The sequence below is a fragment of the Leucopleurus acutus genome (assembly GCF_964270905.1).
Source record: "Leucopleurus acutus genome assembly, chromosome: 9".
Lineage (NCBI taxonomy): Eukaryota > Metazoa > Chordata > Mammalia > Artiodactyla > Delphinidae > Leucopleurus > Leucopleurus acutus.
This window is the reverse complement of record NC_139144.1, coordinates 57120782-57148594: the sequence shown is the minus strand read 5'-3', so window position 1 is coordinate 57148594 and position 27813 is coordinate 57120782. Positions and strand designations below refer to the sequence as shown.

At 38.4% G+C, this 27813-nt stretch overlaps 1 protein-coding gene across 2 annotated transcripts; it reads right to left on the bottom strand.

Annotated features, from left to right (window-relative positions):
* On the bottom strand, positions 1–26669 carry FAM221A (family with sequence similarity 221 member A). 2 transcript variants are annotated; one of them, XM_082845884.1, is made up of 7 exons: positions 26593–26669; positions 23593–23766; positions 20300–20490; positions 18014–18220; positions 13476–13583; positions 10300–10382; positions 1–227 (listed from the first exon to the last, which is right to left on the bottom strand). In XM_082845884.1, the coding sequence occupies exons 1-7, from the start codon at positions 26655–26657 to the stop codon at positions 159–161; spliced, it is 897 nt and encodes a 298-aa protein (XP_082702010.1). In that variant the 5' UTR covers positions 26658–26669; the 3' UTR covers positions 1–158. The 2 variants fall into 2 exon arrangements, with proteins under 2 accessions (XP_082702010.1, XP_082702011.1); XM_082845885.1 differs by lacking the exon at positions 13476–13583.
* Between the last annotated feature and the right edge of the window lie 1144 nt (positions 26670–27813).

Below are 27813 nucleotides of genomic sequence, written 5' to 3'. Positions count from 1 at the left end.
TATTTTCACTTAAATAAATTAAGGAAACATTCAAAAAGATATTTTTACACAGAAAAAGAAGTAAATTATTTGAGGAAAAATAAATTGTATTATTATACTTAAATAATTAACACACAAAAGACATATTTGGATGCTGGTTTTAATTTCCCCCGTAGTCTTCATGAAGATTTTGTAGTTGATGGCAATGGTGCTTTTCCTTTCTGCTTAGCAGCCTTTTCCATTTTTATCTGAAAATTTAAAATATTTGTTGATATAATAATTTGTAAAACATCCTAAAGAAAAAAAAGGTTGCACATACCTCATTTGGGTTCATGTCTTATTTATCACAGCCATTTTACACACCTAGCGGTTATTAAGCTGCTAAATACTAAAGCCACAATCTGATTGTTGAAGGGACCTAACTGCATTTTTAAAATATGGTTTGTTGGGGTATGCAAGCTCCCAACTCCTCTCCCTCCTGTGTTTCCTCTCTTCTTCTCTCTCAGAGACAGGGCAGACTTCATTAACACCTTAGAGACAGAGAGAGAATGGGTCAGAGGGAGGAGGAAGAGGCAGAGAGTCTCACTTACACACACACACACCCCTTCACACACATAGCCCAGCACACGGGAGAGATCTGAGGAGTGCTGACTGAACAGAGGACTCAGAGAATGAGCACAAAAGCGAGAACCCTGCAGAGAGGGGTCCTGTCAAGGGCTCTGTCTCTATCTCAGTGTGTGAGTATGTGTGTGTGTGTGTGTGTATCTCAAACACAGTCAAAGAATGACAAAATTTTTTAATTAAAAATGTAATCACGGACTTCCCTGGTGGCGCAGTGGTTAAGAATCCACCTGCCAATGCACGGACACGGGTTCGAGCCCTGCTCCAGGAAGATCCCACATGCTGTGAAACAACCAAGCCTGTGTGCCACAACTACTGAGCCTGCGCTCTAGAGCCCACGAGCCACAACTACTGAGCCCACGTACTGCAATTACTGAAGCCCACGTGCCTAGAGCCCGTGCTCCGCAACAAGAGAAGCCGCCACAACTAGAGAAAGCCTGCACACAGCAACGAAGACCCAACGCAGCCAAAAATAATAAATAAATTTTTTTAAAAAAGTCATCTAGTACTGTTTGATTTCAACTTTACAAAAGCATTTTAACAAAAATAACATATAATGAATATTGCTTTGGAGAAATGATTAAATTAATTTTAATTGCCACTAAAGTTAAAAAAAAGAAAAGCTTAAATGCCTAAACTTACATCCAGCCTATGCACATTCCCTACAGCGTCACAGGATACAGCTAATCCAGTTGGATTATCTCTGGAACACATACTGCTTAAAGGACAGTTACCTATAATTCTGATTTCTACATTTCAACAGTTACCTTCCTGAAGGTTGTCCTTCTCCACTGTAACTGAAACAAAGAAGAAGCCTGCATACCCTAAGCAGCAGCCTTCTGATCTTTCAGAAACATATAAATCCTTTCCTTGGGAAAAAAAAAAAAAGACTCCATAGAACACAAAACCCACGTTCCTTTTACTGCCACTCACACACACCAATTCCAAGGCAGCACCACTGCCTTACCCCTGCAAAAGAAGGGGTGAGAAAATATGGGGCATGGTGGGTGGAGGCAAGGCCTCTTACTTCCTAATATGACGGGAATAATACAAAGAAACCAGAAGAGGCCTGGCAAAACCAGTCTACCCAATCTCACCAAACTGCAAGTAACCTCCTAAAAATAAAAGTGAATGAATCTCACCTCTGTCTCTTCCCCATTTTCTCCCTCTCTCTCTCCTCTTTGAGTTGGCTGGGAACCTCATTCAACAATCATACACTCGGGACTTCCCTTGCGGTCCAGGGTTAAGATTCCACACTTACCTGCAGGGTGCACGAGTTCGATCCCTGGTCAGGGAACTAAGATACCGCATGCTGCGCAGCACGGCCAAAAAAATAAATAAATAAAAATCGTACACTCATATCACTCTTGTACACTGTAAAGGTCAACAGGTCATCTGGAGGACCCCCAAAGAACACTCTGTTCTGAGGCAAAGATTATGGGCCTCGGAGTCAGAAGAATACCTGAATCCTACCTCTACTGTTGATTAACCATCTGAGGCAAACTACTAACCAACAGTTTTGTCCTTTGTAAAAAAGTCATAGTAATAGGCACTATGTAATAGGGTTATCCTAAAGGTTTAAATAAAATTTTATATATATATACACACACATATATATACACATATACACACACACACACACACACACATATATAAATCTAGGTACTTAATAAGCACGCAAATGCTAATCCCCTTACCCCTCTCATTTAGGGCCAAGTGTTACATTTGCAGTAACATCAAAAAAGATCAAATATGCTAAACAAACAACAAAAGCTAAAGCAGCATTTACTCATTTCAAATAGTACTTAGCGAACACATCCACCTAATACATTATCCAAAGAGCAAAAACACCTCCTCTTTCTCTTCCCTAATTTTTTAAAATTCTTTTATACAGCAGGTCCTTATTAGTCATCAACTTTATATACATCAGTGTATACATGTCAATCCCAATTGCCCAATTCATCACACCACCACCCTCACACCCCTGCAGCTTTCCGCACTTGGTGGCCATACATTGGTTCTCTACATCTGTGTCTCAATTTCTGCCCTGAAAACTGGTTCATCTGTACCATTTTTCTAGGTTCCACATATATGAGTTAATATACGATATTTGTTCTTCTCTTTCAGACTTACTTCACTGTGTATGACAGTCTCTAGATCCATCCACCTCTCAACAAATGACCCAATTTCGTTCCTTTTCATGGCTGAGTAATATTCCATTGTATATATGTACCACATCTTCTGTATCCATTCGTCTGTCCATGGGCATTTAGGTTGCTTCCATGACCTGGCTACTGTAAATAGTACTGTAATGAACATTGGGGTGAATGTGTCTTTTTGAATTATGGTTTTCTCTGGGTATATGCCCAGTAGTGGGATTGCTGGGTCATATGGTAATTCTATTTTTAGTTTTTTAAGGAACCTCCATACTGTTCTCCATAGTGGCTGTATCAATTTATATTCCCACCAACAGTGCAAGAAGGTTCCCTTTTCTCCACACCCTCTCCAGCACTTGTTGTCTGTAGATTTTCTGATGATGCGTATTCTAACTGGTGTGAGGTGATACCTCATTGTAGTTTTGATTTGCACTTCTCTAATAATTAGTGATGATGAGCAGCTTTTTATGTGCTTCTTGGCCATTTGTATGTCTTCTTTGGAGAAATGTCTATTTAGGTCTTCTCATTTTTGGATTGGGTTGTTTGTTTTTTTAATATTGAGCTGCATGAGCTGTTTCTATATTTTGGAGATTAATCCTTTGTCCATTGATTCGTTTGCAAATATTTTCTCCCATTCTGAGGGTTGTCTTTTCGTCTTTTTTATGGTTTCCTTTGCTGTGCAAAAACTTTTAACTTTCATTAGGTCCCATTTGTTTATTTTTGTTTTTATTTCCAATACTCTAGGAGGTGGATCAAAAAAGATCTTGCTGTGATTTATGTCAAAGAGTGTTCTTCCTATGTTTTCCTCTAAGAGTTTTATAGTGTCCGGTCTTACATTTAGGTCTGTAATCCATTTTGAGTTTATTTTTCTATATGGTATTAGGGAGTGTTCTAATTTCATTCTTTTATATGTAGCTGTCCAGTTTTCCCAGCACCACTTACTGAAGAGACTGTCTTCTCCATTGTATATCCCTGCCTCCTTTGTCATAGATTAGTTCACCATAGGTGTGTGGGTTTATCTCTGGGCTTTCTATCTTGTTCCATTGATCTATGTTTCTGTTTTTGCGCCAGTACCATATTGTCTTGATTACTGTAGCTTTATAGTATAGTCTGAAGTCAGGAAGTCTGATTCCTCCAGCTCCAATTTTTTCCCTCAAGACTGCTTTGGCTATTCGAGGTCTTTTGTGTCTCCATACAAATTTTAAGATTTCTTGTTCTAGTTCCGTAAAAAATGCCATGGGTAATTTGATAGGGATTGTATTGAATCTGTAGATTGCTTTGGGTAGTATAGTCATTTTCACAATATTGGTTCTTCCAATCCAAGAACATGGTATAGCTCTCCATCTGTTGGTATCATCTTTAATTTCTTTCATCAGTGTCTTATAGCTTTCTGCATACAGGTCTTTTGTCTCCTTAGGTAGGTTTATTCCTAGGTATTTTATTCCTTTTGTTGCAATGGTAAATGGGAGTGTTTCCTTAATTTCTCTTTCAGATTTTTCATCATTAGTGTATTGGAATGCAAGAGATTTCTCTGCATTAATTTTGTATCCTGCAACTTTACCAAATTCATTGATTAGCTCTAGTAGTTTTCTGGTGGCATCTTTAGGATTCTCTATGTATAGTATCACGTCACCTGCAAACAGTGACAGTTTTACTTCTTCTTTTCCAATTTGTATTCCTTTTATTTCTTTTTCTTCTCCGATTGCTGTGGCTAGGACTTCCAAAACTATGTTGAATAATAGTGGTGAGAGTGGACATCCTTGTCTTGTTCCAGACCTTAGAGGAAATGCTTTCAGTTTTTCACCATTGAGAATGATGTTTGCTATGGGTTTGTCATATATGGCCTTTCTTATGTTGAGGTAGGTTCCCCCTATGCCCACTTTCTGGAGAGTTTTTATCATAAATGGGTGTTGAATTTTGTCAAAAGCTTTTTTTGCATCTATTGAGATGATCACATGGTTTTTATTCTTCAATTTGTTAGTATGGTGTATCACATTGATTGATTTGCGTATATTGAAGAATCCTTGCATCCCTGGGATAAACCCCACTTGATCATGGTGTATGATCCTTTTAATGTGTTGTTGGATTCTCTTTGCTACTATTTTGTTGAGGATTTTTGCATCTATATTCACCAGTGATATTGTTCTATAATTTTCTTTTTTTGTAGTATCTTTGTCTGGTTTTGGTATCAGGGTGATGGTGGCCTCATAGAATGAGTTTGGGAGTGTTCCTTCCTCTGCAATTTTTTGGAAGAGTTTGAGAAGGATGGGTGTTAGCTCTTCTCTAAATGTTTGATAGAATTCACCTGTGAAGCCATCTAGTCCTGGACTTTTGTTTCTTGGAAGATTTTTAATCATAGTTTCAATTTCATTACTTGTGATTGGTCTGTTCATATTTTCTATTTCTTCCTTCAGTCTTGGAAGGTTATACCTTTCTAAGAATTTGACCAGTTCTTCCAGGTTGTCCATTTTATTGGCATAGAGTTGCTTGTGGTAGTCCCTTAGGATGCTTTGTATTTCTGCAGTGTCCGTTGTAACTTCTCCTTTTTCATTTCTAATTTTATTGATTTGAGTCCTCTCCCTCTTTTTCTTGATGAGTCTGGCTAATGGTTCATCAATTTTGTTTATCTTCTTAAAGAACCAGCTTTTAGTTTTGTTAATCTTTGCTATTGTTTTCTTTTTGCTATTGTTTTCTTTGTTTCTATTTAATTTATTTATGCTCTGATGTTTATGATTTCTTTCCTTCTGCGAACTTTGGGTTTTGTTTGTTCTTTCTCTAGTTCCTTTAGGTGTAAAGTTAGATTGTTTATATGAGATTTTTCTTGTTTCTTGAGGTAGGCTTGTATAGCTACAAACTTCTCTCTTAGAACTGCTTTTGCTGCATCCAATAGGTTTTGGATCGTCATGTTTTCATTGTCATTTGTCTCTAGGTGTTTTTTTATTTCCTCTTTGATTTCTTGAGTGATCTCTTGGTTACTTAGTAGTGTATTGTTTAGCCTCCATGTGTTTGTGTTTTTTACGTTTTTTTCCTGTAATTCATTTCTAATCTCATAGCGCTGTGGTCAGAAAAGATGCTTGTTATGATTTCAATTTTCTTAAATTTACTGAGGCTTGATTTGTGACCCAAGATGTGATCTATCCTGGAGAACGTTCCATGCACACTTGAGAAGAAAGTGTAATCTGCTGGTTTTGGATGGAATGTCCTATAAATATCAATTAAATCTATCTGGTCTGTTGTGTCAATTAAAGCTTCTGTTTCCTTATTTATTTTCATTTTGGATGATCTGGCCATTGGTGTAAGTGAGGTGTTAAAAGTCCCCCACTATTATTGTGTTACTGTCGATTTCCTCTTTTATAGATGTTAGCAGTTGCCTTATGTATTGAGGTGCTCCTATGTTGGGTGCATATATATTTATAATTGTTATATCTTCTTCTTGGATTGATCCCTAGATCATTATGTAGTGTCCTTCCTTGTCTCTTGTAACATTCTTTATTTTAAAGTCTATTTTATCTGATATGAGTATTGCTACTCCAGCTTTCTTTTGATTTCCATTTGCATGGAATATCTTTTTCCAACCCCTCACGTTCAGTCTGAATGAGTCCCTAGGTCTGAAGTGGGTCTCTTGTAGACAGCATATATATGGGTCTTGTTTTTGTATCCATTCAGCAAGCCTGTGTCTTTTGGTTGGAGCATTTAATCCATTCATGTTTAAGGTAATTATCGATATGTATGTTCCTATGACCATTTTCTTAATTGTTTTGGGTTTGTTTTTGTAGGTCCTTTTCTTGTCTTGTGTTTCCCACTTAGAGAAGTTCCTTTACCATTTGTGGTAGAGCTGGTTTGGTGGTGCTGAATTCTCTTAGCTTTTGCTTGTCTGTAAAGCTTTTGATTTCTCCATCAAATATGAATGAGATCCTTGCGGGGTAGAGTAATCTTGATTGTAGGTTCTTCCCTTTCATCACTTTAAGTATATCATGCCACTCCCTTCTGGCTTGTAGAATTTCTGCTGAGAAATCAGCTGTTAACCTTATGGGAATTCCCTTGTATCTTATTTGTCGTTTTTCCCTTGTTGCTTTCAATAATTTTTCTTTGTCTTTAATTTTTGCCAATTTGATTACTATGTGGCTCGGCATGTTTCTCCTTGGGTTTATCCTGTATGGGACTCTCTGTGCTTCCTGGACTTGCGTGGCTATTTCCTTTCCCATGTTAGGGAAGTTTTTTACTATAATCTCTTCAAATATTTTCTCTGGTACTTTCTCTCTCTCTTCTCCTTCTGGGACCCCTATAATGCGAATGCTGTTGCATTTAATCTTGTCTCAGAGGTCTCTTAGGCTGTCTTCATTCCTTTTCATTCTTTTTTCTTTATTCTGTTCCACAGCAGTGAGTTCCACCATTCTGTCTTCCAGGTCACTTATCCGTTCTTCTGACTCCGTTATTCTGCTATTGATTCCTTCTAGTGTAGTTTTCATTTCAGTTATTGTATTGTTCATCTCTGTTTGTTTGTTCTTTAATCTTCTAGGTCTTTGTTAAACATCTCTTGCATCTTCTCGATCTTTGCCTCCATTCTTTTTCCGAGGTCCTGGATCATCTTCACTATCATTATTCTGAATTCTTTTTCTGGAAGTTTGCCTATGTCTGCTTCATTTAGTTGAATTTCTGGGGTTTTATCTTGTTCCTTCATCCGGTACATAGCCCTCTGCCTTTTCATCTTGTCTGTCTTTCTGTGAATGTGGTTTTTGTTACACAGGCTACAGGACTATAGTTCTTCTTGCTTCTGCTGTCTGCCCTCTCCTTAAAATTTCCGGGCATTAACACAGTGTCTTGCACCTAGCTGACCTTTAATAATTGTTTCCTTAATAAAATTCTCTTTTATTGAGGAAAAGAGACCAAAGGCCATCCACAATGGAAGAAAATAATTTGACCTGATATATTACAGAAGCTAAGAAGCAACTCTTTAATATGTAAAAGTAGTTAGTAAACTATGTTACCACAAAGGCTTCAATTATCAAAACCAATTCACACTAACCATGGATGCTTCCCCACACCCAATGATACCAATGAGTAGCAAAGGATACAACCAAAACCAGATTCAGATGTAGCACTGCTTTCAAATGGGGCCCTGAAGCCATCAGATTTAGTTTCCTAATCATCCTTTTTCCCTCAATGGTGCTTGTCATAGTTTTTTGGAGTAAAAGATGAGTACTAACAACGTGTATGATACACGTCAGCTCAGAGGAAGTTGTTTAGGTTTGAGTTTCTTAGTTTTTATACTCCATTCATCACAAAGGCTGGAGAGGTTATAAGCTGTATCTCATAAATCCATAAATCACACAGGCTGAAGAGTTATAAACCACATCCCATAAATCCATAAATTCTAGGTCTATTTATAATAAGTAGTCTGGATGGGCCAGGTATATCCCCTAAAACATTCACAGATAAGAACTACCCCCTTTACTTTGCCACAAGCAAATACCATCAGCATGTTTTTCAAGGCAGTCAACACTACCCAAGCTCCTGGAGGAGGGAAGGAAGGAGTTCTAGAACCCTGTCCCTCATAAGCCTATGAGGAAAAACTAAAGTTCAGCTGGGAACGTGTGTGTTCTAAGAACACAGATTGATCTGATTAAAAGTCTATCCTTGGGCTTCCCTGGTGGCGCAGTGGTTGAGAGTCTGCCTGCCGATACAGCGGACACAGGTTCGTGCCCCAGTCCGGGAGGATCCCACATGCCGCGGAGCAGTTGGGTCCATGAGCCATGGCCACTGAGCCTGCGCGTCCGGAGCCTGTGCTCCACAACGGGAGAGGCCACAACAGTGAGAGGCCTGCATACTGCAAAAAAAAAAAAAAAAAAGTCTAGCCTTGATGATGCTGCAAACATAGCCTCTTCTTTCCTCACTCAATTTCATCTTCCCCCCGAAATTCTACCACCACCTCTTTCTCTTAGATCAGAGCTTTCCAAAAGAACTTTCTGCACTGCCCAACAAGGTAGCCACTAGCCACATGTGGCTACTGAGCCCCTGAAATATGGCTAGTGTGACTGAGGAAATAATTTTTAATTTATTTAAATTAAGACATACATAGCCACATATGATGAATGGCTATAGCACAGACAATATTTATCACTGCCTTAAGTCATACCAAGGACTGTCCCCCTATACTTTAAAGTTCTTCATTAGGAAAGACATGCTAATCTCTCTGTCCCTTACTCACTTCCTCTGCCCTTGGATGGTGAATTTATTTAATGGTCTCCTTTTTCCACACCTTTAGTTACTCAACAAGCTCTTGTTTAAGAGTTGTAGAGAATACAACAAAAAGTGATGAGTGTCTTTACTTTCATGGCACTTACTACCTAGTCAGAGAGACAATGAATGCCCACAAAGCAACTATGAAATAATCCTAAGGAAAGCACTTTGGGGAATGTACCATATGGCTGGATACAATCCCCCATGCCTCATCAAGCCAGCATCCCCTCACCTGGCAATAAACAAGAACAAAACAAAACTTTCAAATATGAACACTGACATGAAACACATCACATGTGTAAGTAGATGACGTGTGAAAGCAAATATCAATTATACCTGTATTTATCTTTTCAATTTTCCATAAATGTTTATTGAAAACGTGTTATATACAAGGCACTGTACTTAGTTCTGGGGAAAATACAGATAATAAAAAATACTATACTTATCCCCAAGGAGTTTATGGTGTGGTGGTGAACTGATGAAAATTATCATTACTGAAAGCAGGGAACACATCAACACTGTAGTTGTTGAGCCCTGAAAATTGTTAAAATATGTTTATGTTTAGTGTTCTGCTTCTTAAAGGCTATTGGGTAATTCTAACTTGAGTCTGCCTATACCTAGAAGCCACTAAGGAGTAGAAATACTATACATTAACAATTCAATATACAGGGACTTCCCTGGTGGCCCAGTGGTTAGGAATCCGGCTGCCAATGCAGGGGACACGGGTTTGATCCCTGGTCCAGGAAGATCCCACATGTCATGGAACAACTAAGCCCGTGCACCACAACTACTGAGCCTGCGCTCTAGAGCCCACAAGCCACAACTAGTAAGCCCACGTACCACAAATACTGAAGCCCGCGTGCCTAGAGCCTGTGCTCTGCAACAAGAGAAGCCACTGCAATGAGAAGCTCGCACACCACAACGAAAAGTAGGCCCCACTCACTGCAACCACAGAAAGCCCGCGCGCAGCAATGAAGACCCAACGCAGCCAAAAATAAATAAATTACTTAATTTTAAAAAAAGAATTCAACATATATATAATTTACAAATCTGCTCAGGTTGTCTTTATTATTGACAATTTTATGTGTATATTTAGTCAATCTTTATGACCTCCATAAATTATCATATTCATTAGTCCTGTTTCTCTCTGAATTGTTCTAAATAAGCCTCAAAGCCTAACACTAGCTATAAGTAGACGTTATAAATTATTTTTAATGATGGTCCACAATCAATATATAGTTGTTCTACAGTGCCTCTGTTACAAGTAAATGCTTAATGTAAGCAGGTTTTCCTACAGACTTACCCTTTCCTGGTATCGTCTTTCAAAGAAAGCCATATCGTCCTCTTCAGGTTTCCTTAAGGAAGAAACTTGACTGCTTGTACCTACTAGTAAGGAAAAAGAAAAATCTAAGTACAGTTGACCCTTGAACAACATGGGTTTGCACTGTGTATCCACTTATACTCAGATTTGTTTCAAAAAATACCTACTACACTACTGCATGCTCCTGGGTTGGTTGAATCTGCAGATGTGGAGGAACTGTGGTTACAGAGGAACTGTGGATACAGAGGCCCAGCTGTAAACTTATACGAGGATTTTTCAACTGCACAGGGGTGGGGGGTCCCTAACCCAGCTGTGTTGTTCAAGAGTCAACTGTACTCATATAATTATAAATTCTTCTGAAATAAAAAACAGAAAAAAAACTTTCCTCCTTCTGAGTGATTATTTTGTGTTTTTCAAAGCAGAAATGATCTAAATGAATCATTGATCCTACTCCCTCTTTTTCAGAAAGCAGGGCATCATAAGACAAAAGTAATGTTCATTGGTAAACATTCTCCAAATATTCAAGTGGTTCATATTAAATTACACCATGTAGCTATTTCACATCAGAGCTCATTTAGCTTTGTTCAACTACTTTTTAAATTTTACAGCTAGAAATTCATGTACCACTGTAACAGATAATGCGCAGAAGTAACTATTGAAGGTTTGCACTAAGGTCTGAATGTTTGTGTTCCTGCCCCCTCCCCCCACCACCCAAAATTCATATGTTGAAATCCTAATGCCCAATGTGATGGTCCTAGGAGGTGGGGCCTTTGGAAGGTACTTAGATCATGAGGGTGGAGCGCTCATGAATGGGATTAGTGTTCTTATAAAAGAGACCCCATAGAGAGTCCTCAACCCTTCTACCACGTGAGGACACAAGGAGAAGGCACTGGCTGTGAATCAGGAAGAGCACTGTCACCAGAACACAACCATGCTGGCGCCTTTATCTGGGACTTCCCCACCTCCAGAACTGTGAGAAATAAGTTTCTGCTGTTTATAAGCAACCCAGTCTATGGTATTTTGTTACAGCCACCTGAACAGACTAAGAGAGTTTGTGTAGGCAACCAAAAGTGATGCTACTTCCTGCTTTGAAATTTTTCAAACTAAAATAATTTTAACCATTTCCATGGTATTTACTTTTTTATACCTTGTCAAGAACTAGTTTATGTGCTGAAAGGAACTTAAAATCGCTTCAGGAAGGAAAATCTGGTTTTCCTTGTAGGTAAGCCAAGCACCTAATTCCATGGAAAAGTTCACGTTCATTTCAGGTGAATGTCTTGGTTGGGTCCCTTCACATCCAAAATAGAATATCAACCTGAACACCTGTTCTTGTTTTTAAAGCGTATGAATTCACCCTCAACCAGCAACACAAAAATCATATGACTCCAAATGATCACCACAGAGTATAACCACACTGCCAACAACTACCTAATACAAATCTTGTTGAGAAAAACAAGAAAAATTGCTTAGAATATATGCTCTCTATCCATTCGTCTGTAAACCCTGGGTCTTTCCCTGGATCACACTGGACCACCTGAGCTAAGCTTCTTGCAGAATCACCTTCACTGAGCTACATTTTAATAAATGGTATGTTACCATTTATCTGGTAAAATGGGATATTACCACTTTTTTCAAAGGTAAGTATCAGAATTAACCAACCAGAGGCTGCATTTGCTGAAAAAAAGTTTTTAAAAACCTTGGGCTACTGCATCACTGAGGGTCACTACATAAATTTCTTTAAAATCCAGCATTGGGGGGCTTCCCTGGTAGCGCGGTGGTTAAGAATCCACCTGCCAACGTAGGGGACACGGGTTCGATCCCTGGCCCCGGAATATCCCACATGCCATGGAGCGACAAAGCCCGTGCGCCACAACTACTGAGCCTGCGCTCTAGAGCCCGCGTACCACAGCTACTGAAGCCCACGTGCCTAGAGCCCGTGCTCCTAACAAGAGCCCGCACACCACAACAAAGAGTAGCCCCCGATCTCCACAACTAGAGAAAGCCCGTGCGCAGCAACAAAGACCCAACGCAGCCAAAAATAAAAACAAATAAATAAATAAATTTATTAAAAAAAAATCCAGCACTGGTACAACTTTCATGTGCACCGAGGAATTCACGGCTCCTCCTTTCTAATAAGGAAAAGTATTTAACTGATCTCACCTTCCTTTTTGTACCTTGGCTACCACTACAACTCAGTCAAAACTGCAGCTTTATGTAATAGTTACATCAACTTTGAAAGTTGACACAACTCACAGATATCGAGAATGAACTAGTGGTCAGCAGTGGGAAGAGGGAAATTGGGGAGGGGCAAGATAGGGGAAGGGAATTAAGAGATAGAAACTACTACATATAAATAAGCTACAAGGATATATCGTACAGCATAGGAAATATAGCTAATATTTTATAACAACTTCAAATAGAGTATAATCTATACAAATTCTGAATCACTATGTTGTATACCTGAAAGGAATATAATACTGTAAATCGACTATACCTCACTAAAAAAAAGTGACACAATTGTGTCCTTTTCTTTTGTTTTGATTTCTTACTTCTATCTACATCTTATAATTACTTCATTGTGCAAATCCCTTGCGCAAAAAGTCAGTGTACGTGAAAAGGTTGTATGAAAACACAAATAAATCAAAGAAAATTCTCATTTCAGAATATTTTAAAATATTAAATACCTCATAAATCATACAAATTCCTTCTTCGTTTTTATTCTTGTTTTCAATAAAGGAAATAGAATACTTAAAAATGTATATAAATGAACTTTATTCATTTTTATGTGCAATTTATAAATGGTAAAACCTTGCTAATCTATAATTATCAAGGGATTACACCTTGTTTGGGAGAGCCTAAAGGATCAAGGCAATCAGTCCACTAGAGGGCTCTCTTATTCAGATCAAAGCAATAACATGTCCCAGAATAAGGTTTTAAAACTCCAAATTTTTGTATTATCAGAATCCTCATAATTCCAAGATTTAACAATTTTTTCCCAATTAAAATGAAGATTATTGCTTTTTCTCAGTGCCTGGACAATATAAAAGTGAAATGATAATCAAATTGTGGGAATACTGGAAAAAAAGAGTAATCTGGAAAATGTATCAATCTATATTCTTTACTACATCCAAAACTATTTCTCAATTTAATTTCATTACCATCTGTTAGTGTTTCTGGAGAAGAGCTAGATGATGCTTGAAATGCTTTTAGAAATGGGTGGTCCATGGCTGTAACTGGAGAGTCTAAAAATTCACCTGAAGGTGCACCTGAGAACAAAATATGTGAAGAATGAAAATTAAATCTTTATTTGTTAGGATACAAAGAAGTTATTTCAAATGTGAAACAAATTAGAGCCCCAAGCAGAATCATTATAAAAATCCTTCCTGTACAATGAAAATTTTTGTTTATATAAATTTTTGCCATATAAAGTAAAGGCAAATGGATAAAAGTACTTCTGCATTTCTCAGAGACCTTTCTCACAGAAAAAAAAAAATGCACGAATGTAATTGTATGTCAGCAAAGAAGTATAAGACCTTAACATAATCACAAAACATTATCAAAAGCAAGACATTCAGAATTTTAAAACCTCTAGTTAAAGAGGATAGAATAAGTGTATTTTTCCTCTATTCCTTACTGGGAAACCATTAAAAACAAAATATGAAAAAATAAAGAAAACTCCTTCAATGAAATGGGGAAACAATCATAATCCTAAACCACAAACTACAAAGACCAACTGCTACATTCACTTTTGGACTGAAAGGAAGGAAGCTGCAGAAAAAATTAATAAGTCCTCTACTTCTTCACAAACCACCCCTCCCCCACATGCCTATCCCCATCCACGGGTAGAGAGAAGGAAATAAACTCTTAGTCCTTTCCTATAAAGTGAATAGTGTGGGACAGTTGCTCAGCCTTTCAGATTCCTGCACCCCTCCTTCCCCAGCTCCTCCCTCTTGTGACCTGTGGGAAGATCAGAGAAGGGGGCTCAGGTCCAGCCAGGTCCTTGTGTGTTCTCTGGTGGCCGTGTGCGCTACTGATCTCAAACGCTAAAGGCTGGCAAAAGTTGCAATTTAGTCTCTCAGCTTGGTAGGGCCTGGTAGCCTCACACGCTCTCACCAGAAGTACAGACCTCTCAGCTGCCTGCCACTTTTTCTACCGAATCCCCCGGAGCTCAGGGGAACCACATCTAGCTCTGCTCTGCAGTCACCTTTGGTCCCTTGCTATGACAGATGCTATGGCAGGCCCACTGCCTCACAGCTCACCTGCCTTCCAAGCACCCCACAGGAGCTGGGAATTACTACGGGCTCCTTCAGTATCACAAAGGAACAAATTCCAGCAAAAGATCATCTCTGTCCAGGACTCTACATGGCTAATGGAGCAGACGTCCCTCTGCTCCGGGCTCCCCTACATCTAAAATCAAGACAAAAACATCCTATGTTTCCTCTCCTCGTTCTCATCTTTCTTCACCCCACCTTCCAGCAGAGGCCAGAAGGAAAAGTTTTTTTTTTCTTTCTATGATAAAGATACTTAAGTGATAAAATACCAGAAGTTACAAAAAGGCAAAGATGCTGGCTACTAACACTATTACTTAGCATTGTTCTGAAAGTACCAGTCATTCTGATCGGTCAAAGAGTAAGAAGAGTCATAAACATTGGAAAGGAAGAAGCAAAACTGTCATTACAGTTGACCTTTGAACTGTGCAGGGGTTAAGGGTGCCAACCCTTCACGCAGTCAAAATCCACATATAACTTTACCGTCAGCCTTCCGTTATCCACGGTTCCACATCTGCAGATTCAACCAACTACAGATTGTATAGTATCATAGTGTTTGCTACTGAAAAAAAATCCATGTATAAATGGACCCTTGCAGTTCAAAGCCCTGTTGCTCAAGGGTCAACTGTATATGCAAAATCAACTAAAGATATACATTTAAAATCTTAAGATTAAGTAATAATGACTGGTAACAAAAGCAGCATACAACATTTCCTTTTTCATAAGCAAACAATAATCAGCTAGAAAATATAAAGGAAGGGAAAAAATCCATATATGATAGCTATAAAAACGATGAAGTATCTATAAATAAAATTAAGAATTGTGCAGGACTTTCATGAAGGTAACTTCAGAATTCCACTAAGCTACACAGAAGAAGACAAAGAAATGAAGAGACTCAATATTTTAAAACAGCAAATCTTCCTGTATTAATCTACATATTCAACTAAAATAATAGAAAGTTTTGTAATAATAGAATGTTTTTAAAAAACAATGCCAAAGGTCTGAAAGAATTAAAAGGGAAGAATAGGTCAGGAAAATTCTAAAGTAAAAAAATGAAGTCATACATATTAATTTATTATAAAGCTGTAGTAATGAAAACAATAAGGTAGTCGCACAGAAATAGACAATAATGAGTCTGACTAATGAGCCCATAGCAATTTTGGGGTTGAACCCAGTCCTACCACTTACTAGCTGAATAACACAGAACAAGATGTTTTATTACTCTGTGCTGAGTTTCCTCATCTGCAAAAAGGATTAATAATAGCACCCAACTCAGAGCTGTTGTGAGGATTAAATGAGGTAATAGATATAAAGAGGCTGGAACAAGCCTCGCAGTACAAAGTCGTAATTATCATCAACAACATCATTACCATCACTTTTGTTTGCCACTGATAACTGGGTTTTCTGTAACTGTTGCATGAGCCTAATACAATCATGTATCCATAAAAATTGAAAAAGGATTTATTTATGGAATTTAACAAGCTAGTTATAAAATAACCTAGAAGAGAAAATGCACAAATATATCAAGGCAATCCTGAAAAATGAACACAAACAGGAAGAATTTACCATATCAATTATCAAAGCACATTATGAAGAACAATAATTAAAAATACGAAATATTGGCACAAAATATGCAATTAAGGCCAATGGCACAAAATAGAAAGTACAATAGAATATGGTAAAGGTAAAGTTTCAAATTACTTGGGGAAAATGGTGTTTGTATAACTTGCCATTAATTTGGACAAAAACCAAAGTTATACACACCTCACATTTTCACAAAAAATAAATTCCAGATACATAAGAAAGCTAAACATAAAAGCAAAAAAATTAAGCATTAAAGTAAAATGAAGGAGAACATATTTATAAAATTAGAGTAGGGAAGGCCTGTTTCCTACATTTAAAAACTGTAAAACAACAACAATAAGAAGTAAAAAACCCAAAAGACAAATGACATATTGGAAGAAAATATCTGCAAAATAAATACAAAGGATTAGTATACAGAACATATAAGAAGACTTCTTATAAATCAATGAGAAAATAGAAAAACATAAAAATAAGCAAAGTTTATGGACAGACAATTCACAGAAAGTAAAATGGACACTTAATATAAGAATACTCTCATCTCACTAATAATGAGGGAAATCAACTGAACTGAAACAATGATAACACTTTCACACATTAGACTGGCAAAAAAACTAAGTTTAATGACATCAATGATCAGCATAAATGTTTGGAAATAGGTAAGCTAAAACATCACTAAAGGAAGTATAAACAAGTACAGCATTTTTGGAGGGCAATTCAACAGAACGTATTACAATTTCACACGTGCACACTCTTCAACCCAACAATTCTACTTCTCTCCATCTGCCTTAGAGTCAAATTCACATAGTACACAAGGAAGCAAGTTCAAGGATTTGGGGGGCACGATGTTTGTAAAGGCAAAAAAATAAAATGGAAACAATCTAAATGCCATGAACAAGGAAATGGTTCAGAAAACTGATATATATCTATAGTGTGGAATACTACGAAGCAGTTAAAATATAAGTAGATTTGTATATCCTGATATAATAGGCCTTCAAAAATTATTCTAAGTTAAAAAAAAGTAAACTATAAAAATGTACGTTAAAAAGAGAAATACAAATCAATTGATGACAGCAAATTACACTCCAGGAAAGAATCTGGGGTTAAGAAAAGTGTTCAAGGGGGACTTGTTTGAATCTGTTTTAACAAGAAAATATTGATTTACGTTTTTGTAATCTTTGTAATGAAAAAAATAAAAGTAATACATGCTTTTTATGAAAAAAAAATCCACACACATAAAAGTATTTAAAGTAGATAGGAACCATAGTTCTTTTTCCCAGAAGGATCCAGCTACCTTCAATAGTTTGAGATATATCCAATTAAACTTCTCTGTATATTACTTTAAGTTTTTATATATGCAAGTGGATATATTTGTGTGCATACATGTAGACATACATGCATATGAGCATATATTACTACAGATGTGATAACATGTACACACATGCATGTACATACACACATGGACAAAAGCCTATGTTTCCAAAATGAGATGGTTATAATGGCAAAAATTACATACAATAGGATAACAGGTAAACTGTATCATATCAAATAAAACAAATTATTATTCCGCTATTACAAACAATGGGGTTGTGAGTTGGGATTTCGGTATGAGTATTGGGGTAGGAGTGATCTTTTATGTTTTCTAATTTTTCTGTAATAATCATACATCGGAGAGTGACAATAAAATCTTTTTAAAAAATAAAAATCAAATGAGAGAATATTTTTTGAAAATAACATGAAGAACTTAAAGTGCAAAACAAATACAAGGCTTCATTATTGTTAGCGCACGTAACACATATTGTGTTAGCACAATATGACAAGCTCACAGTTCATATATCGTCACTTACCAATTCCACTGTCATCTAATCGCATGTAGTCTTCTGCCAGCGAGCTAAAGCCAGTTAATCCTCCCATTGCTGCATAAGGAACGTCCCGTCCCACCGGTTTTCTCTGAGCCAGTCTTTCTTCCTTAGTTTCCACTACTGTGTAATGGGCATATGCAGGCTGACCACAAGCACAAGTGAAGGAGCTATGGAATCCTGAACACTGAGAACCTGAATCAAGATGTAAACCAAGTTAAACATTTTAAAATATAGGTAATGAGCTGTATGCCCTATAAACCACTTAGCTTGGCCAAAATCACCTGAATCTGGATCCCTCATACACTGTGCTCTGGCCCCTGTACCCCTTACCCCTGGCCCCTGAACTCACTCCCTCCCAGCCACTGCTCTTACTTTTAAAAGATGCTAAAATGGTAAGAGAGTCCATAGCAAAAAAAAAAAAAAATTGGAAAAACCAATCAGGACTAAAGGAAACTGAGCTAAACATTGGAGAGCCAGGAAATACAGGCCCTCTCCTCAAATATTGAGTTAAAAGCAGGTATGGGGGGGGACAGCCCAATGGTGAAGAAATAATGTGGAAACGTCTCTGTGGGTCAATTCCCCATAAAAGCCATATTGGAAGGCCAACCCACAGACATAGAAAGATGCAACAGAATACTGTTTAACAACAAAAAGGAAAGAAGTACTGATGCATGTTACAGCATGGATGAATCATAAAAACATTACACTAAGTGAAAGATGCTAATCAGAAAAGACCACATACTCCATGATTCCACTTATATGAAATGTCTAGAACGGGCAAATCCACAGAGACAGAAAGTAGATTATTGGTCGTCTAGAGCTGAGGGGAGGAAGAAATAAGGAATGACTGCTAATTGATATGGAATTTCTTTTTGGAGTGATGAAAATATTCTAAAATTTATTGTGGTGATGGGTGCACAACTCTGTGAATATATTAAAAACCATTAGGTTGTACCCTCAAAATGGATGAATTATATAGTATGTGAATTATATCAATAAAATTACTGTTTGTAAAAAACAAAAAAAGCCACATTGAAATGGAGTCCAGAGTACACCATTAACAAAACCTTTACACACTCACACTTCTGACAAATGTGTACGGGAACCAAGGCACATAACAAATAAGTTTTATTCAAATACTTCCATACTTCATCAGTGAAACATATTTATTTCTGCCACTGTCATTAAAAATGTTTTATAACATATTTCATCATAAGATTTCAATTCAAGATACTACAAAAAGAACTGGAAAAACTATCTCCTGAAGAAATATATTTTACCCATTTTTTAAAAAATCCTACCTAGGGCTTCCTTGGTTGCACAGTGGTTAAGAATCCGCCTGCCAATGCAGGGGACATGGGTTTGAGACTTGGTCTGGGAAGATCCCACATGCCGTAGAGTAACTAATCCTGTGCACCACAACTATTGAGCCTGCACTCTAGAGCCCGTGAACCACAACTACTGAGCCCGTGTGCCACAACTACTGAAGCCCGCGTGCCTAGAGCCCGTGCTCTGCAACAAGAGAAGCCACCGCAATGAGAAGCCAGCACACCGCAACAAAGAATAGCCCCGGCTAGCCAAAACTAGAGAAAGCCAGTGCGCAGCAATGAAGACCCAATGCAGCCAAAAATAAATAAGTAAAAATAAAATAAAATTTTTAAAAGAATTTTAAAAATATATCCTATCTATTTCAAAGGGTTTCTAAAAGGACGATGAAGAGGAAGGGTATATGGGATGGTGGCTGGGATTTGGGTATAGGTATCGAGATAAGGGTGCTATTGCCTACAAAGTGTTAAAAGCATCATGTTACATTTTGCTTTTCCCATCAATCTATGTTTTAGGCAATAACATAATAATCTGCCAGCAAATTATACAAATTTTTTAGACTTATAAAATCCTTTTTAAGGATTATTATTCTGTAAATAGAATTCAGTTGGTAAAACGTCCACGATTCAAAAATTTGAATCAGATCACATCTAGTGATTCTTTAAAATCTATTACTATTACTTATTTGAATTACATGAGATTAAGGTTGAGATTAGAGATTAAGGTTGATGACTGCAAAGCATATAAATAACTGAGATTTTCCACAAAAATAAAATTTTAGAGTAGATATCCATCATCCTAGTTGTTTAATGTCGCTGTAGCTGAATGAAACTGGCACAGAGACACATTTAATGTTGCTGTAGCTGAATGAAACTGGCACAGAGACACACATTCAATAAGGAGATAAAAGCATTCTGTTTGTGTGTTTATCATAATGTAACTCACAGGCATTGCACATAAAGCCAGGCCCAGCACTATGCTGATCAGCAAAGTGCTTGCACCTGCAGCGAATGGGCTGCCTGCCATTCAGAGGCACGTAGAGGTAAGCCCTGCATGGGCAGCCCGTCACTTGACAAGGCAGGCTGATGGGGCGCTGCTGAGGAATCGTTTCAAAGTCAGTTTTATGTTGCTTATACCTAAAAAAAATAAAAGAGAAGAAATAAAAGCACAATGCAGGTACTGCCAGAAATGACAACTGCTGTTCTGTTAAATGCAAAATGATTCTTTTTCATTTTTATTTTTGTTTCATTGTTCTTATCAGTAAGGTTGAAAATACACTCCCCTGCATGCAGTATTTGTCAGCTCTGTTGCTTTGGTCAGAAAAGTCTTCACCCATCTAGATTTTTATTTTTAATTATTTAAGAAGAATTTTCACAACAATATACAAAGAAATAGCAAATAATTCTCTTAAAATACCACTACAGATTCTTTAATACAGAAGCACAACCCAAGAGCATGAAAAAACTTCTTCATGAAAATTCTTTCTATCAAAGTGCATTATTTACATTTATTTTCACAGGTTTGCTACTTAAAATTGAAATAAGTTCAATAAACGTATAATAATGCTATTTATTTTAATATAATTTAATTTTTAACTTTAAACTTCAAAATAAATTATCAACACCTTTCAAAGCCAAAGCTCTTTGTTAAAATGCTGTACCTAATTTTCTCAGGCCACTGGCTTCCTTCTCATTAAGTGATACTCAGTAAAATAATATTAAATTTATTATTCTCAATATTACCCTAGGTAACAGAAGTTAAAATAACAAGATACCATTTTTCACTTAGCAAAGAGAGCCAAAGTTTTCTTAACTGTACATATTTCACAGTGCTGTCAAGAGTGTTACAAAAGAACCAATCCCATTTAATAGGGTTTCAAGAAACATAAAAAGATGCATCCTTTAACCTACATGGTTCATTTTTGAAGAATATACCCTAAGAAAATTATTCCATGTATATAAAGAGCTTTGTGCATAAGAATAGCATTAGCAACAGTACTTACAATAGCAATATATATAAACCATACTCATCATAAGGGAATGGATAAGTATATTACTAGAAGACAGTTTTCAAACTCTTTTACCAGTGAAAACTTTTCTTTAAATAAAATCTTTTACAGAACCATAATACTATACAAAATAGATTAAAGCAGAATTGGTTAAAGCAAGGCGAAGAGCCATAATTGGAGTCTGTCCTTCCCCTAACTTGCCCTTCCACCTGGTACGCCCCTGAGACTCCGTCATAGCTCTGGGGAAAACACAGTGAACACCACTGGACTAGCTGGAATATCAAGCAGGTATTAAAAATCTTGTTTGCAATTACTACGAACCATGTGGAAACATTTCCGTGATTCTGTAATGAAAAACTGGTTCAATATTTATAAATACATATAATTAACAACTAAATGAACTATGTAAAGAAAAAAGTACATGAACATAGAAAAACATATTAACAGCAGCTGGCTTTAGGTGGTGAGTCTTCTTCCTACGTTTCTATATATTCCTCATTTTCCTTAAATAACCAATGCTTCACATCCATAATAGGGAAAAATTCATTCAGACAGAGATCTCACTGAGTGACTGGTACTGAAGAACTTTCCCATCCAAGTGGGGTTGGGTCAGTTTTGAAGGTTAATTCCATGCTGTACAATTATACATAGATATGAGACTGGCACTAAATTTTTACAAGGGTAAATGATAAAACTAACATAAATTTACCAAAGTCCTCTTCATTTCTGAAAGATATCAACATAACCCTCATCCTCCATTCCTCCACAGTGTTTTTATTTGGGGTTGCTAAATAAATTTCAAGTCAATCTATACACAACATTACTTATCCTAGCAACTGCCTAACAACCTCCAGCAAACTGCAAGTCTGTAAACAGCAACTACACAGAGTACCTCAGGAAAGAGCCCCAGAAACTATCAGAACAGGGTGGCTCTCCCATGGTTCCTTTGGAACAGAAAGTTGAAGTCATTACCTAAAACCACGTAATAGTTTCTGTGATTTTTCCTTGAAGCAGCTTTGTCCTTTTGAGCTTTACAACTAAGACCTGTAACAGTCATAAAATTTAAAGTAGAACAGGATAAACACAGCAAAATGCAAACCTCAGGTATAGGTAACACACATCAATGGTTGGAGCCTCATGTATTTCCTTTCCTCCATGTGCTTTTCTCAGAAGAGGACCACTTGTAATAAAAAGCTGTGTGCTTGTATTTTTGTTTAAAGAAAGGTATACACACACACACACACACACACACACACACACACACACACACACACACACACAGAGTTGACCCCTGAACAATACAGGTTTAAACTGCGGATTTTTTTTTTCAGTAAATATGCAGTAGGCCCTCAGTATCCATGGCTTCCTCATCTGGGCATTAAACCAACCACATATTGTGTTCCTACTACGTTTATGATCTGAGGGTGGCTGAATCCACATCTGCAGACAAGGAGGGCCCAGCTATGGGACTCGAGCATCCCCAGATTTTGGTGTCCGCAGTGGGTCCTGGAACCAATCCTTCACAGGTGTGTGTATGTGTGTGTGTGTGTGTGTGTGTGTGTGTGTGTAAATAAAAGAGAAAGGTATTCATACAACACACTTCTTAAAGTGTAAAGGGAGATTAGTAAACGTGAGGAGAAATGCTTCTATTTGTAGATTGGTAACCTGTTCAGTGTAGCTCAACTCAAGCAACTCTAAAATCAGTTCTGCGTAACTTATGTAAGCTGAAGAATGGCTATGTGGGGGTCGATTACACCATACTCTCCAATATTGAGTGTGTCTGAAAATGTTCATAATGAAAGGTGAAAATGAATAAATAAAATAAACTCTTTCTGCAGAGAAAAAAATAAAAATAAAATCAGCTCTGCAGTCTGATGACCCATCCTCTACTACCTTGTCCAGTGGTGGGAGAGGCAGACTCTGCTCCCCAGCCTAACCGAAAGACCCCTGGCAAAGCCACAGGGGCACCAATATCTTTCTAACCAATGGTAAGAGAAAAGATGCTTAAGGTGATAAACTCCATAATGAGTTCTAATCTGATACAACAGAAATTTTTCAAATATAGCCCCCAAAAACCTTAAATAATTTCTGGCATATTATTGGTATATAAAAGTCTGTTTTCAAATGTTTTCCAATGATCACCAATAATGGTATTTATAGAAGGAAGATATGCTCTGCTACAGTTTTATACTTCCTAATCACCAGAAACCTTAGCGATAAAATATCTTACCTATGGGTACAAAAACACAGTGTCTCTGGACCCACAAGTTTACAATCCATTCCAGTTGGTGATCGCCAGCTCACGAATAATCTGTTCTGTAAACGCATAGGTAAGACTTTTCTTTTGTATTCTTCATATTCTTCAGGAGTAAAAAGTTTCCCTCCATCATCCTCACCAACAATTCTATAACAAAAAAATACTTCTCTTAAGCCTTGTGGATTTATTTTCCAGGTTAAAAATACTAAAATTAAGCTATACTTGTATAGTCAAAGGAAACGCTGCTTCGGCTTTTTTACTTAGGCTCATGTTAATAGCAAAATTACACACAATAGTAATAAAGCTTTTGCTTCCCATATAAAAGAGAATTATGAATAAGAAAGTCAATGAATTCATAACATCTGACTTCAATGATCCCTGTTTACCACTAAAGAATTACCACATATTCATCTCAGTTTCTCCTTTGTTTCTGAAGCAAACATGCTCATTTTTCCCGTTAAAAGCCGGAGCCTAAACTGCTAAAAAATTCTAATATTTTCCTCCTTAAAAAATAGCCCCCCCAAAAAAACAAATGGTACAAAAAACATCGACGCTGAAGACAACATGACTAATGTCCACACTTGACTCCAAACCCTGGCCAGGAGTTTAAACTAAGATGGGACCCACAAACACCCTTGGATCTGCACCAGCTCAAACCCAACATATGCATTGAGTAATCAGGTGCAACATTGTTTAATTCCAGAAGACCGACCTCAAAATTTTATGGGAAAAATTAAGCCAACACTATTTCTTAGGAAATTAAGAATTGGACTCCCTGGAGGAAAAGGAAGCACAATTAAAATTGAAGAAATAGCTCCTTGAAAATACCTCCTTAAAAAGTCATGAAAAATGTTGTTTGCAGAATGTTACATAATTTTTGGTGCAATCCATACTCTTTTCCATACTTTCAAGCCTTTAGCTGAGGTAGATAAATAAAACCAACTCAGAGGCTATGAAACCATTACAAGCTTCTTCCTTACTTAAATAATTTAGATACACAATAGTAAAAAAAATAAAAACAAAGGGCATTTTATTCTGCGATAAGTTTTGGGCCACTTTACTTTATTATAGCTACCAAGAAGTATACCAACAGGTACTAAAAAGACCTTAAGATCAATGCAGATCTTTAAAGAAAGAGATCATTTGATTTTAAGTTCTAAACCAGTGTAGCTCAAACTTTATTTACAGAATCCCGAAGAAATCTAGTTCAAATGCAGATTAAGATTAAAATGCCTGAAGAGGGCCTGGTGATGCTCCCTGGTGATGCCATGACTGCTACACTTTGAGCAGCAAGCCCCTAACTTTTCGAGAATTATTCCAGGTAGTTTATGTTTGAAAAATAATTTCCTCCCAGGCCCTAACATTTTCTGGGCCAGGCAAGAGACTGCAACTGAAGGCCCACATTCCACATACCTGAATATCTAAATATCTAAGTTATCAGTCAACATCAGGACCCAGCAACTTGCTCCCAAGGAAATGTAAGACTTGGAGCCTCAAAGAGCCCGCTCTGCCCTACATGAGGGCTGGGTGGAAGCTGTTCTGGGCACAAGTCTCCTTGCGTTACCCGAACCAGGAATGAGGCCTGACCCATCAAGCTTCTCACCCTCACTTTTTCTGGCTCAGAATTACCAAGACATTTCTAGGCATTACCCAAAAGTATGTCACCTAGACAGCCAGAGGGAAGTGCAGTCAGATAGGAACTCATTTGCCCAAGTAATTTGGGGCGACCACCTTTAAGCAGAGCAACTCCTCTGGCTTGGGTTTCAGGCCGCTCAAGCTTCCCAGCTGAGGATACCATCGTCTCACTTCCCCCTTATACACACACGCACACACGCCTCAACTCCCCTTCCTCCTGCCTGTCCCTGTCCAGTAATTCCCACTCACCCAGTTTCCCAACTGTCAAAAACAAATACCGTATGCTAACACATATATATGGAATCTAAGAGAAAAAAAAAAAAAAGGTCATGAAGAACCTAGGGATAAGACAGGAATAAAGATGCAGACCTACTAGAGCATGGACTTGAGGATATGGGGAGAGGGAAGGGTAAGCTGTGACAAAGCGAGAGAGTGGCATGGACATATATACACTACCAAACGTAAAATAGATAGCTAGTGGGAAGCAGCCGCATAGCACAGGGAGATCAGCTCTGTGCTTTGTGACCACCTAGAGGGGTGGGATAGGGAGGGTGGGAGGGAGGGAGACGCAAGAGGGAAGAGATATGGGAACATATGTATATGTATAACTGATTCACTTTGTTATAAAGCAGAAACTAACACACCATTGTAAAGCAATTATACTCCAATAAAGACACACACACACAAAAAAAACCTTTCTTGGGAGACCGGAAAAACACATCGCTACAGGTGCATCGGTCTTTGTCAGGGCCCCAGGCAGTGAATCACTCCCTAAAGCCCTAAGAGCGGCTGCACTTCCAGTTTCCAGAGAAGAGTTTCTCCAGAACCACCAACACTACACCAGTGTCTTTCTCTTAAAACCTGCCCCTCGGGGTTGGGAGCACGTTTAGAAGTTCACAACTTACCCTATTACTAAGTTAACATGCAAACTTGATGTCTGCTTTTACAGGCCCCGAGCACTCAATGTGTAATCTACACTCGCAGTTTAGAAGAAAACAAAAAAAAGGATCTTTGCATAAATCTAGTTAATAATCCTTCCTCAAAGAGGTCAGAGCGGGAGGCCTTTTAAATTGCCTCGGAAGAAACTTATTAGAATAGAACTGCGTGTCCGTACAATATTTAATTACAGAAAGAGAAAACCTGCAATCAATGTAAGCTTCCCCCACCAGCCCGGGAAGGGATTCCGGGAGCCCAAGCGAGCCAGCGCTGGGCCCCTGCCTGCGCCTCCAACGCTCCTCCCGCGACGGGGGCCGGGCCCTCCCGCGCCTCCAGAGCTCCTCCAGCGAGAGGGACCGGGCCTGCCCGGGGCCTCCTGGCCCCGCGGAGCCACCGCCTCACCTCCGGTACTCCATGTACTCGTCCACGGCCGCCGCGCTGCCGGCGGGCAACGTCAGCCGCTCCATGGCGGTCGGGGAACCGGGAGGCGCCGGCTCTGGGGCCCCAGCCCGCCCTGCGCACGTGAGCAGAACCCTGAGGAGCCAAAACCGGTCCTGCCCCGGCCGGCCGCGCCCCCTCCCACCCGCCTCCCGATTGGCCCGCAGGAAGACCGCGGTGACCACGCAGGGCGCGCGCTTCCACCTGGCTGCGCACGAGAAACTTGCCTCCACGCTCAACCCCGCCGCGCTGGGGATGCTGTTTACCGGCCTCCGCAAACCTTGTCCCTCTCGTTTTCCCTGGTCTGGCAGGTGTCCTTGTAAAATAACGAGTGACGAGGGAGTGCAATGCCTTGCATGTAATGGATGCACAGAACATGGGTTACTTCTTTGTGCAGCGTTTTTCTCTGGTTGTGAGAAGGTTCTGGAACGTGTGAGGCCCACCTCTTCATAATCCCCAGCCGTATTTTCAAATTTGGCGTTTAAAAAACTGTGATGTAAAATCAGTAGTCCTGAGTGTCTGCGTCCAGTTTGGTTGTCGCTAAAGCAACATGTTCTTCAAAGAAATTGAGTAGCGGTTTAAGCGGAAACAAAGAGAAACAATTCAGTTAAGATTTTTTTAACCCTTTGGAAATATTCTCCACAAAATTCTTTTCAAGATTGAATTACAATGCGATTGGTAATTTGCACAGAATCTGGTTTAGTAACCTGGAAAAGAGGTAGGGAATCCTTCATTATTGAGTCAAACTCTGAGGCTCCCTAGGGATCAGCTTAAGCGCCCTCTATAAATTATCTGGGAGGGAGAATCCACAAACAATAAGACAAATAATTCGTTGAGCTCCAATACTTTATTTCAAAAATACTTCCCTGGATAGTTCAGGTCCCAAAGGCAAAATATGATATAGACAGATTGCTTAAGTGCCCCCCTTCCTTTTCACTGCCCTTTCTTCCGTTCTAGAGTCGGTCCTCCTCCATAGGCAGTCAGGCAGGTCTCGTTCCCAACTTTGACACCCTTACTACTTTTTGTTAATTACTCTCTACCCAAAGTGTTACCTCCTAACTCAACCTTAGCCAATAAACTTTGAAGCCTCCCAGCCACATTTGCATTTTTATAGAGACGTTTTAAGGTTAAAAGGCTTTCAACAGTTGGGTCAAGGAGTGATCCTGAAATTAGGGTTATTTTAGG